General features: G+C 45.1%; 2 protein-coding genes across 2 annotated transcripts in view; one reads left to right on the forward strand and one right to left on the reverse strand.

The window, feature by feature from the left end:
- The window catches only part of atp5pf (ATP synthase peripheral stalk subunit F6), a 6,794-nt gene extending 485 nt beyond the window's left edge, over positions 1–6,309 (forward strand). Inside the window, exons 2-4 of the mRNA XM_079811487.1 lie at positions 1,761–1,934; positions 2,024–2,148; positions 6,210–6,309. Coding sequence (XP_079667613.1) covers positions 1,765–1,934; positions 2,024–2,148; positions 6,210–6,241 — 327 coding nt within the window. The 5' untranslated portion in view covers positions 1,761–1,764 and the 3' untranslated portion in view covers positions 6,242–6,309. The remainder of the gene's footprint in view (positions 1–1,760; positions 1,935–2,023; positions 2,149–6,209) is intronic.
- Positions 6,310–8,755: 2,446 nt separating this feature from the next.
- gart (phosphoribosylglycinamide formyltransferase) overlaps positions 8,756–12,500 on the reverse strand; it is a 63,771-nt gene continuing 60,026 nt past the window's right edge. The window contains exon 22 of the mRNA XM_079812337.1: positions 8,756–10,492. Within this exon, the coding sequence (XP_079668463.1) occupies positions 10,295–10,492 (198 nt within the window). The 3' untranslated portion in view covers positions 8,756–10,294. The remainder of the gene's footprint in view (positions 10,493–12,500) is intronic.

Raw genomic sequence — 12,500 nt, forward strand, 5'->3', positions numbered from 1 at the left:
AATGTGGCAGAAATGGGCAAAAACTATTAAAATAGAAACAGCTTAATTTAAAAAAAAAACATATTTTATTTATTTGTAGGCTAATGTTTTCAAATATATTATAACTGCACTTGAACGTTGTAGCTTTGCAGATGTTGTTTATGCTCAAGCAGCAACATTACACGCTAGCTAAAGTTAGAATAGTCAAATCGTGGTTTACCACCCCTTTAATATTTCATAGGGCCATAAATGTCATTTTTATGTTTTATTTTTAAAATTTGTTTTTTTTTAATGGTTAAATTTATATTTTAGTAATCAAAAATCATGTCTAATTAATTGACATCATGAAACTTAAACTTTTAATAAATTGTTGTTCAATTGTTTAACCGAAATTACAAGTTTAAGGGCCTATGACATAAAATTTGGGGGAATTTAAGAAACAAAAAGTGTTTCCATTTTTCTGGATTTTTTTCGGACTCAGTTGTAATGGTTAAATAAAATTTTAGAACTCAAAAATCAGTTTATTAAAAACAGTTTATTAAAGGTTTAATATTGCACAGCGCCATAAATGTAATTGTTTTATTTAAAAAAAAAAAATTTAATGGTTACATTTATATTTTAGTAATCAAAAATCATGTCTAATTAATTGACATCATGAAACTTAAACTTTTAATAAATTGTTGTTCAATTGTATAACCGAAATGACATGTTTATGGTTTACCAAATTCTGTGTTTTCTAAGTTTCCTGGACTCTATAGTTCAATTAATAATAAAGCATGTCAACTTCACTGAAGTCATAAAAACAACTCCCCCCCCCAAAAAAAAAATTCCATAAAAAATTTCTAGATTCAGTTTTTTTCCCCTCATTTAATTTTTTTTTGGCTTTATTTTAATGATTACATTTATGATTACAATTTGGGGTGAAGTATTGCTTTAAAGCTACACTGTGTGATATTTTCCCCCATCTAGTGGTGAACTTGTATATGACCATCCAGTAATTATTAGTTTCTGTTCCTCTCAATTCCGATTTGGTTTTAACTCCTACGGTGGCCGATTTAGTCCAAGATTAACATGGCTTCCAGTTCGACCTCGTCCATATTCGACACGGTGCCATCGAGTGTTAAAACGCGAAAGGCGAAGCTTGAATTTACGGGTATGTCCCTCTTTGGCTAATGTACTTTCAAGATGGAGGGGCAACATGGCGACCCGCATTCGAACCCCTCACCCTTATGTGTTTACAATGACATATTATAAACTTACGAGAATACTTTATTACTTGAAAGAAGTAAATATACATTAATGAGCACATATATTTTTGAAAGAACTAAGTGTTTTTAGCTAAGAATAAACTAAAAAAGTTACACAGTGTAGCTTTAAGATTCCTTTAAGTTAACAATTTCAAGAAAAATGATTTAACAAGATGACATGTTTAAGGGCCTATGGCATACTTTTTGTTTCTTAAATTCCCCCAAATTTTGGCTCACTTGTAATGGTTAAATAATTTTAGTACTCAAAAATCATGAAACTGGTACAATTTGACAACAGTTTATTAAAGGTCTATAGGGCCATAAATGTCATTTTTATGTTTTATTTTTAAAATTCGTTTTTTTACGAAGTCATAAGTCATAAAAACGACTACCCCCACCCCCCAAAAAAAAAATCCATAAAAAATTTCTAGATTCAGTTTTTTTTCCCTCATTTAATTTTGCGTAGGCTTTATTTTAATGGTGAGGTTCTGTGGTGAAGTATTGCTCTAAGTGGTGTTGTTTCTCCGGCCGCAGCATCATGGCTCTTCATCGGCTCTTCCGTCTGTCGGCTCTTCTGCGTTCGGCTGTGAGTGTGACGCTGCGCAGGAACATCGGCCTCTCCGCGGTGCTCTTCAACAGAACCAAAGACCTGGATCCCGTGCAGAAGCTCTTCCTGGACAAGATCCGCGAGTACGACTCCAAGAGCAAGTGAGTGGATGCATCGCCTGCGCTGTGATGCTGCGATTCTCTCTCACACACACACACACACACACACTCGCTCTCTCTCTCTCTCTCAGGGCCGCTGGCGGAGTGGTGGATGGTGGTCCGGCCTATCAGAAGAACCTGATGGACGAGATGACCAAACTACAGCGGCTGTACGGAGGAGGAGATCTCACACAGTTCCCTCAGTTCAACTTCCCAGGTGAGCCGGAGGAGCTCTTCAGTTTGAGTCGCTCAGCACTTTAACAATTACAGGTGACATACGGCCTGCATCATATGCCTACGTCATACACCCTACGACATGTGTCCTATGCCATACGTCCACACGCCCTTCGTCATACACACTACGTCATGTGACATGTCTTACACCCTACATTATAAGCTCAGTCACATTCCCTATATCATACGCCCTACATCATATGCTCTGTCATACGCCCTATGACACATGCCCTATGTCATACGCCCTACATCATATGCTCTGTCATACGCCCTACATCATATGCCCTATGTCATACGCCCTACATCATATGCCCTATGTCATACGCCCAACATCATATGCTCTGTCATACGCCCTATGACACATGCCCTATGTCATACGCCCAACATCATATGCTCTGTCATACGCCCTATGACACATGCCCTATGTCATACGCCCTACATCATATGCCCTATGTCATACGCCCTACATCATATGCCCTATGTCATACGCCCAACATCATATGCTCTGTCATATGCCCTACGTCAAACGTCATACGCCCTACGCCCCATGCCCTATGTCATACGGCCTACGTCTTACGCCCTGTCATACGCCCTATGCCACATGCCCTACGTCAAACGTCATACGCCACATGCCCTATGCCATACGCCCTACACCTACACCTTACCTTTGCACACTATTAAACATAAATTAAATAAGGTCCAAAAATCACATTGAACAAGAAAAGATATGAGTTTTGATCGATTAAAGGTCGATTATTTGATATTTTAACCTTTATAAAGGGAATTTTAAATGTATCTTTCATTTATCGTTGGGTGTATTTTTTATAATCCGTGGCATAAAGTGGTTTTAAAGGGTCATTTCACCCACCACAGTCCTACATCACGTCACATGTCCTGTCATACATCGTCATATCTCATACGCCCTACATCACACGTCTTACGCCATACATCCTGTCATGCATCATACATCATGCGACATACGTCCTACATCATACTCCCTTTGTCATACATCATACGACATGCGTCCTATGCCCTACGTCATACATCATACGACATGCGTCCTATGCCCTACGTCATACATCATACTCCCTGTGTCATACATCATACGACATGCGTCCTATGCCCTACGTCATGCGCCCGACGTCATACATCATACTCCCTGTGTCATACATCATACTCCCTGTGTCATACATCATACGACATGCGTCCTATGCCCTACGTCATGCGCCCTACGTCATACATCATACTCCCTTTGTCATACATCATACGACATGCGTCCTATGCCCTACGTCATACATCATGCGTCCTATGCCCTACGTCATACATCATGCGTCCTATGCCCTACGTCATACATCATACTCCCTGTCATACATCATACGACATGCGTCCTATGCCCTACGTCATGCGCCCGACGTCATACATCATACTCCCTGTGTCATACATCATACGACATGCGTCCTATGCCCTACGTCATACATCATGCGTCCTATGCCCTACGTCATACATCATGCGTCCTATGCCCTACGTCATACATCATGCGTCCTATGCCCTACGTCATACATCATGCGTCCTATGCCCTACGTCATACATCATACTCCCTGTGTCATACATCATACGACATGCGTCCTATGCCCTACGTCATACATCATACGACATGCGTCCTATGCCCTACGTCATACATCATACTCCCTGTGTCATACATCATACGACATGCGTCCTATGCCCTACGTCATACATCATACTCCCTGTGTCATACATCATACGACATGCGTCCTATGCCCTACGTCATACATCATACTCCCTGTGTCATACATCATACGACATGCGTCCTATGCCCTACGTCATACATCATACTCCCTGTGTCATACATCATACGACATGCGTCCTATGCCCTACGTCATACATCATACTCCCTGTGTCATACATCATACGACATGCGTCCTATGCCCTACGTCATACATCATACTCCCTGTGTCATACATCATACGACATGCGTCCTATGCCCTACGTCATACATCATACTCCCTGTGTCATACATCATACGACATGCGTCCTATGCCCTACGTCATACATCATACTCCCTGTGTCATACATCATACGACATGCGTCCTATGCCCTACGTCATACATCATACTCCCTGTGTCATACATCATACGACATGCGTCCTATGCCCTACGTCATACATCATACTCCCTGTGTCATACATCATACGACATGCGTCCTATGCCCTACGTCATACATCATACTCCCTGTGTCATACATCATACGACATGCGTCCTATGCCCTACGTCATACATCATACTCCCTGTGTCATACATCATACGACATGCGTCCTATGCCCTACGTCATACATCATACTCCCTGTGTCATACATCATACGACATGCGTCCTATGCCCTACGTCATACATCATACTCCCTGTGTCATACATCATACGACATGCGTCCTATGCCCTACGTCATACATCATACTCCCTGTGTCATACATCATACGACATGCGTCCTATGCCCTACGTCATACATCATACTCCCTGTGTCATACATCATACGACATGCGTCCTATGCCCTACGTCATACATCATACTCCCTGTGTCATACATCATACGACATGCGTCCTATGCCCTACGTCATACATCATACTCCCTGTGTCATACATCATACGACATGCGTCCTATGCCCTACGTCATACATCATACTCCCTGTGTCATACATCATACTCCCTGTGTCATACATCATACGTCATGCGCCCTACGTCATACATCATACTCCCTTTGTCATACATCATACGACATGCGTCCTATGCCCTACGTCATACATCATACTCCCTGTGTCATACATCATACGACATGCGTCCTATGCCCTACGTCATACATCATACTCCGTGTCATACATCATACGACATGCGTCCTATGCCCTACGTCATACATCATACTCCCTGTGTCATACATCATACGACATGCGTCCTATGCCCTACGTCATACATCATACTCCGTGTCATACATCATACGACATGCGTCCTATGCCCTACGTCATACATCATACTCCCTGTGTCATACATCATACGACATGCGTCCTATGCCCTACGTCATACATCATACGACATGCGTCCTATGCCCTACGTCATACATCATACTCCCTGTGTCATACATCATACGACATGCGTCCTATGCCCTACGTCATACATCATGCGTCCTATGCCCTACGTCATACATCATACTCCCTGTGTCATACATCATACTCCCTGTGTCATACGACATGCGACATATGTCCTACATCACACTCCCTGTCATACTTAAAATGTCATACGCCCTGCATCATACTCCCTGTGTCATACAACATGCGTCCTATGCCCTACGTCATGCGACATACGTCCTACATCAATGTCATACTTCAAATGTCCTATGCCCTGCATCATACTCCCTATGTCATACATCATACAACTTACGTCCTACGTCATGTGACATGCGTCCTACGCCTTTAATTATATGCCCTATGCTGTACCTCCTACATCATATGCCCTACAGCTTACACCCTATGTCATGTCCTACGTCGTATGCCATGCGTCCACACGCCCTACATCTTACATCATATGCCCTACGTCATATGTCCTACACCATACGCCCTACATTATACATCATGCATTCTACATCCGACATCATAAGCCCTGTCATAAGGCATAAAATTCTTACATTTGATCAATATATATAAAAAAATACATCGGAAGCATTTACACTGAAATCACAACTGCATTAAATAATCTTATGAGATTGTTGTAATATTATTTGAATATACATATTCTGCTGAAACAGAACAGTCAATATTGCGTCCAAGATGTGACTTAATATGAATGAGTTGTTTATGGAGTGATGTCATGATGTGCTCTCGGTCATGTGATGCTCCTCTATCGTGTTATGAAGATTAAAACTGCACATTGAATGTTAACTGAGGCTTACCCCTGTTCCCGTCAGTACATTATATATTATTCACCGTCAGTCGCCTTTCTTGTGTTAATGTGTGTGTGTGTGTGTGTGTTGTTGTTTCCTCAGAACCCAAACTGGAGGAGGTGTCGACTAAATGAACAACATCTGTCTGTGTGCTGAACATCTGTAGACTATATTTAATAAACACACTTTGGTTCAAAACTCATTTTGTGTCACAGCCTCTGAATCTGAACGTTCATGTTTGTTGAAATGAGTGACTATTTTTAGGTTGTCCAGCACTTCTGAAAAGCCACACACACACGCTCACACACTCGCACTCACGCTCTCGCACACACACACACTCGCGCACTCTCACGTACACTCACACACTCTCTCACGTACACTCACACACTCTCGCACTCATGCTCTCGCGCACTCACACACTCTCGCACGCTCGCTCACTCAAGTACTCACACGCTCTCGCACACGCACGATCTCACACTCGCGCACGCACGCTCACACTCACTCACTCTCTCACGTACACTTACACACTCTCGCACTCATGCTCTCGCACACTCACACACACTCTCACGTACACTCACACACTCTCGCACGTACTCTCACACACTCGCTCACTCTCTCACGTACACTCACACACACTCTCACGTACACTCACACACTCTCGCACGTACTCTCACACACTCGCTCACTCTCTCACGTACACTCACACACACTCTCACGTACACTCACACACACTCTCACGTACACTCACACACTCTCGCACGTACTCTCACACACTCGCTCACTCTCTCACGTACACTCACACACTCTCGCACTCATGCTCTCACACACTCGCTCACTCTCTCACGTACACTCACACACTCGCTCACTCTCTCACGTACACTCACACACTCACTCACTCTCTCACGTACACTCACACACTCGCTCACTCTCTCACGTACACTCACACACTCTCGCACTCATGCTCTCACACACTCGCTCACTCTCTCACGTACACTCACACACTCTCTCACGTACACTCACACACTCTCGCACTCATGCTCTCACACACTCGCTCACTCTCTCACGTACACTCACACACTCTCTCACGTACACTCACACACTCTCGCACTCATGCTCTCGCACACTCACACACGCTCACGTACACTCACACACTCTCGTTCACTCTCTCACGTACACTCACACTCATGCTTTCGCACACTCACACACACTCACGCTTTCGCACACTCACACACGCTCACATACACTCACACACTCACGCTCACGTACACTCACACACTCTCGCGTACACTCACACACTCTCGCACTCATGCTCTCGCACACTCACACACTCTCGCTCACTCAAGTACTCTCACACGCTCTCGCGCACGCACGCTCACACTCGCGCACGCACACACTCGCTCACTCTCTCACGTACTCTCACACACTCGCTCACTCTCTCACGTACACTCATGCTCTCGCACTCACACTCGCTCACGTACACTCACACACTCTCGCACTCATGCTCTCGCACACTCGCTCACTCTCTCACGTACACTCACACACTCTCTCACGTACACTCACACACTCTCGCACTCATGCTCTCACACACTCGCTCACTCTCTCACGTACACTCACACACTCTCTCACGTACACTCACACACTCTCGCACTCATGCTCTCGCACACTCACACACGCTCACGTACACTCACACACTCTCGTTCACTCTCTCACGTACACTCACACTCATGCTTTCGCACACTCACACACACTCACGCTTTCGCACACTCACACACGCTCACATACACTCACACACTCACGCTCACGTACACTCACACACTCTCGCGTACACTCACACACTCTCGCACTCATGCTCTCGCACACTCACACACTCTCGCTCACTCAAGTACTCTCACACGCTCTCGCGCACGCACGCTCACACTCGCGCACGCACACACTCGCTCACTCTCTCACGTACTCTCACACACTCGCTCACTCTCTCACGTACACTCATGCTCTCGCACTCACACTCGCTCACGTACACTCACACACTCTCGCACTCATGCTCTCGCACACTCACACACGCTCGCTCACTCAAGTACTCGCACACGCACGATCTCACACTCGCGCACGCACGCACGCTCACACTCGCGCACGCACACACTCGCTCACTCTCTCACGTACTCACACACACTCGCGCACGCTCACACACGAAAATGGTCTTCATCTACTCTCATTATCAGTAAATGTTAAAATAACCATTAAAACCGTTATAGAAACGATGTCCTGGACAGAAGAATAGACCCATGAAAACCCTTGGCGTTAAAAGCTTTATAAATGATTGATCGCCGCGTAAGTAAACAGGATCTGTGTTTCTCAGTGCCGTGTGTGGAATGGAAAACTTGATGTTATATATTGTAAATGAAGATGCTCGATTTGTCAATTGAACAATGTAAATATATCTACTCCATTGAAAAATACTAAATCACAACATCTATATCTCTGTGGTTATGATCAGACATTACAATTATGATCGGAGGTCACATGATCCCATGATTGAGTTTGAAAGCGTTTATGACTCTGGTGTTCATAAGAGTAATAACAGTCATGCTTGTGACGCAATTAAATAAAAATACACTTAGAACATAATGAAAAAATACAAAATTATAGTTAATACATTTTATTTAAATGTTAGTAATTTTTTTTTATGTCCAAATAGTTTTTTTTTTTCCACCTTTAGTTTTGGTGTTTATAGTTTTTAGTAATTTTTTTCTTGTATTTCTAAATGTTTCAATTTTAGCACATTTAGTTTCTAAATGAAAATGATTTATATTCTAGTTTTAGTATTAAACTATTCAGCCATATATATATAATTTGAATTTTAGTTTTTTTTTTATTTCACCTTTAGTGCGTTTACGAGTAATAACACACGATCAGGCTGGTCAGAGTGAGTTTAATGCAGGCTCTGTTACATGCAGAGAATAAAGTTCATCTTGTGCATCTGGCAATAACTCTCAGGCATGAGTAAACACTAACACTACAGCTCATCACAAGAGCTTCTGGAACCACCGGATCTGGAATGACTTGATGGATCTGGAATGACTGGATGGATCTGGAATGACTGGATGTGGATCTGGAATGACTGGATGGATCTGGAATGACTGGATGTGGATCTGGAATGACTGGATGTGGATCTGGAATGACTGGATGGATCTGGAATGACTGGATGTGGATCTGGAATGACTGGATGTGGATCTGGAATGACTGGATGTGGATCTGGAATGACTGGATGTGGATCTGGAACGACCGGATCTGGAATGACTGGATGTGGATCTGGAATGACTGGATGGATCTGGAATGACTGGATGTGGGTCTGGAATGACTGGATGGATCTGGAATGACTGGATGTGGATCTGGAATGACTGGATGGATCTGGAATGACTGGATGTGGATCTGGAATGACTGGATGTGGATCTGGAATGACTTGATGGATCTGGAATGACTGGATGTGGATCTGGAATGACTTGATGGATCTGGAATGACTGGATGTGGATCTGGAACGACCGGACCTGGAATGACTGGATGTGGATCTGGAATGACTGGATGTGGATCTGGAATGACTGGATGTGGATCTGGAATGACTGGATGTGGATCTGGAATGACTGGATGTGGATCTGGAATGACTGGATGTGGATCTGGAATGACTGGATGTGGATCTGGAATGACTGGATGGATCTGGAATGACTGGATGTGGATCTGGAATGACTTGATGGATCTGGAATGACTGGATGTGGATCTGGAATGACTTGATGGATCTGGAATGACTGGATGTGGATCTGGAATGACTTGATGGATCTGGAATGACTGGATGTGGATCTGGAATGACTTGATGGATCTGGAATGACTGGATGTGGATCTGGAATGACTGGATGTGGATCTGGAACGACCGGACCTGGAATGACTGGATGTGGATCTGGAATGACTGGATGTGGATCTGGAATGACTGGATGTGGATCTGGAATGACTGGATGTGGATCTGGAATGACTGGATGTGGATCTGGAACGACCGGATCTGGAATGACCGGATCTGGAATTACTGGATGTGGATCTGGAATGACTGGATCTGGAATAACTTGATGTGGATCTGGAATGACTGGATGTGGATCTGTAATAACCGGATCTGGAGCGACCGGATCTGGACTGTTGTGTGTCTATCCCTGAGCGCTGTGGCTCCACACGAGCCGCCCGTCGTCCCTCAGCTTCACCCCCCCGCTGGCCACCAGCTCCACCGCGGCGGGGAAGGCGCGATGCTCCGCCTCCCGGATGCGCTCTGATAGGCTGTCCTCGGTGTCAGTCACCAGGATGGGCACCGCCTCCTGCACGATGATGGCGCCGGCGTCCACTTCCTCCTGCTCAGACAGAGAAGCGCAGAGTGAAGGCCACAGGTGTGTGTGTGTGTTATTGTGTCTGAGTGAAGGCCACAGGTGTGTGTGTGTGTGTGTGTGTGTGTGTTATTGTGTCTGAGTGAAGGCCACAGGGGTGTGTGTGTGTGTGTGTGTGTGTGTGTGTGTGTGTGTGTGTGTGTGTGTGTGTGTGTGTGTGTGTGTGTGTGTGTGTGTGTGTGTGTGTGTGTGTGTGTTATTGTGTCTGAGTGAAGGCCACAGGTGTGTGTGTGTGTGTGTGTTATTGTGTCTGAGTGAAGGCCACAGGTGTGTGTGTGTGTTATTGTGTCTGAGTGAAGGCCACAGGTGTGTGTGTGTGTGTGTGTGTGTGTTATTGTGTCTGAGTGAAGGCCACAGGTGTGTGTGTGTGTGTGTGTGTGTGTGTGTGTGTGTGTGTTATTGTGTCTGAGTGAAGGCCACAGGGGTGTGTGTGTGTGTGTGTGTGTGTGTGTGTGTGTGTGTGTGTGTGTGTGTGTGTGTGTGTGTGTGTGTGTGTTATTGTGTCTGAGTGAAGGCCACAGGTGTGTGTGTGTGTGTGTGTGTTATTGTGTCTGAGTGAAGGCCACAGGTGTGTGTGTGTGTTATTGTGTCTGAGTGAAGGCCACAGGTGTGTGTGTGTGTGTGTGTGTGTGTGTGTGTGTGTGTGTGTGTGTGTGTGTGTGTGTGTGTGTTATTGTGTCTGAGTGAAGGCCACAGGGTGTGTGTGTGTGTGTGTGTGTGTGTGTGTGTGTGTGTGTGTGTGTGTGTGTGTGTGTGTGTGTTATTGTGTCTGAGTGAAGGCCACAGGTGTGTGTGTGTGTGTGTGTGTGTGTGTGTGTGTTATTGTGTCTGAGTGAAGGCCACAGGTGTGTGTGTGTGTTATTGTGTCTGAGTGAAGGCCACAGGTGTGTGTGTGTGTGTGTGTGTGTGTGTGTGTGTGTGTTATTGTGTCTGAGTGAAGGCCACAGGTGTGTGTGTGTGTGTGTGTGTGTTATTGTGTCTGAGTGAAGGCCACAGGTGTGTGTGTGTGTTATTGTGTCTGAGTGAAGGCCACAGGTGTGTGTGTGTGTGTGTGTGTGTGTGTGTTATTGTGTCTGAGTGAAGGCCACAGGGGTGTGTGTGTGTGTGTGTGTGTGTGTGTGTGTGTGTGTGTGTTATTGTGTCTGAGTGAAGGCCACAGGTGTGTGTGTGTGTGTGTGTGTGTGTGTGTGTGTGTGTGTGTTATTGTGTCTGAGTGAAGGCCACAGGTGTGTGTGTGTGTGTGTTATTGTGTCTGAGTGAAGGCCACAGGTGTGTGTGTGTGTGTGTGTGTGTGTGTGTTATTGTGTCTGAGTGAAGGCCACAGGGGTGTGTGTGTGTGTGTGTGTGTGTGTGTGTGTGTGTGTGTGTGTGTGTGTGTGTGTGTGTGTGTGTGTTATTGTGTCTGAGTGAAGGCCACAGGTGTGTGTGTGTGTGTGTGTGTGTTATTGTGTCTGAGTGAAGGCCACAGGTGTGTGTGTGTGTGTGTGTGTGTGTGTGTGTGTGTTATTGTGTCTGAGTGAAGGCCACAGGTGTGTGTGTGTGTGTGTGTGTTATTGTGTCTGAGTGAAGGCCACAGGTGTGTGTGTGTGTGTTATTGTGTCTGAGTGAAGGCCGCAGGTGTGTGTGTGTGTGTGTGTGTGTGTGTGTGTTATTGTGTCTGAGTGAAGGCCACAGGTGTGTGTGTGTGTGTGTGTGTGTGTTATTGTGTCTGAGTGAAGGCCACAGGTGTGTGTGTGTGTTATTGTGTCTGAGTGAAGGCCACAGGTGTGTGTGTGTGTGTGTGTGTGTGTTATTGTGTCTGAGTGAAGGCCACAGGGGTGTGTGTGTGTGTGTGTGTGTGTGTGTGTGTGTGTGTGTGTGTGTGTTATTGTGTCTGAGTGAAGGCCACAGGTGTGTGTGTGTGTGTGTGTGTGTGTGTTATTGTGTCTGAGTGAAGGCCACAGGTGTGTGTGTGTGTGTTATTGTGTCTGAGTGA

This window comes from Gobio gobio (genome assembly GCF_949357685.1).
Source record: "Gobio gobio genome assembly, chromosome: 3".
NCBI lineage: Eukaryota > Metazoa > Chordata > Actinopteri > Cypriniformes > Gobionidae > Gobio > Gobio gobio.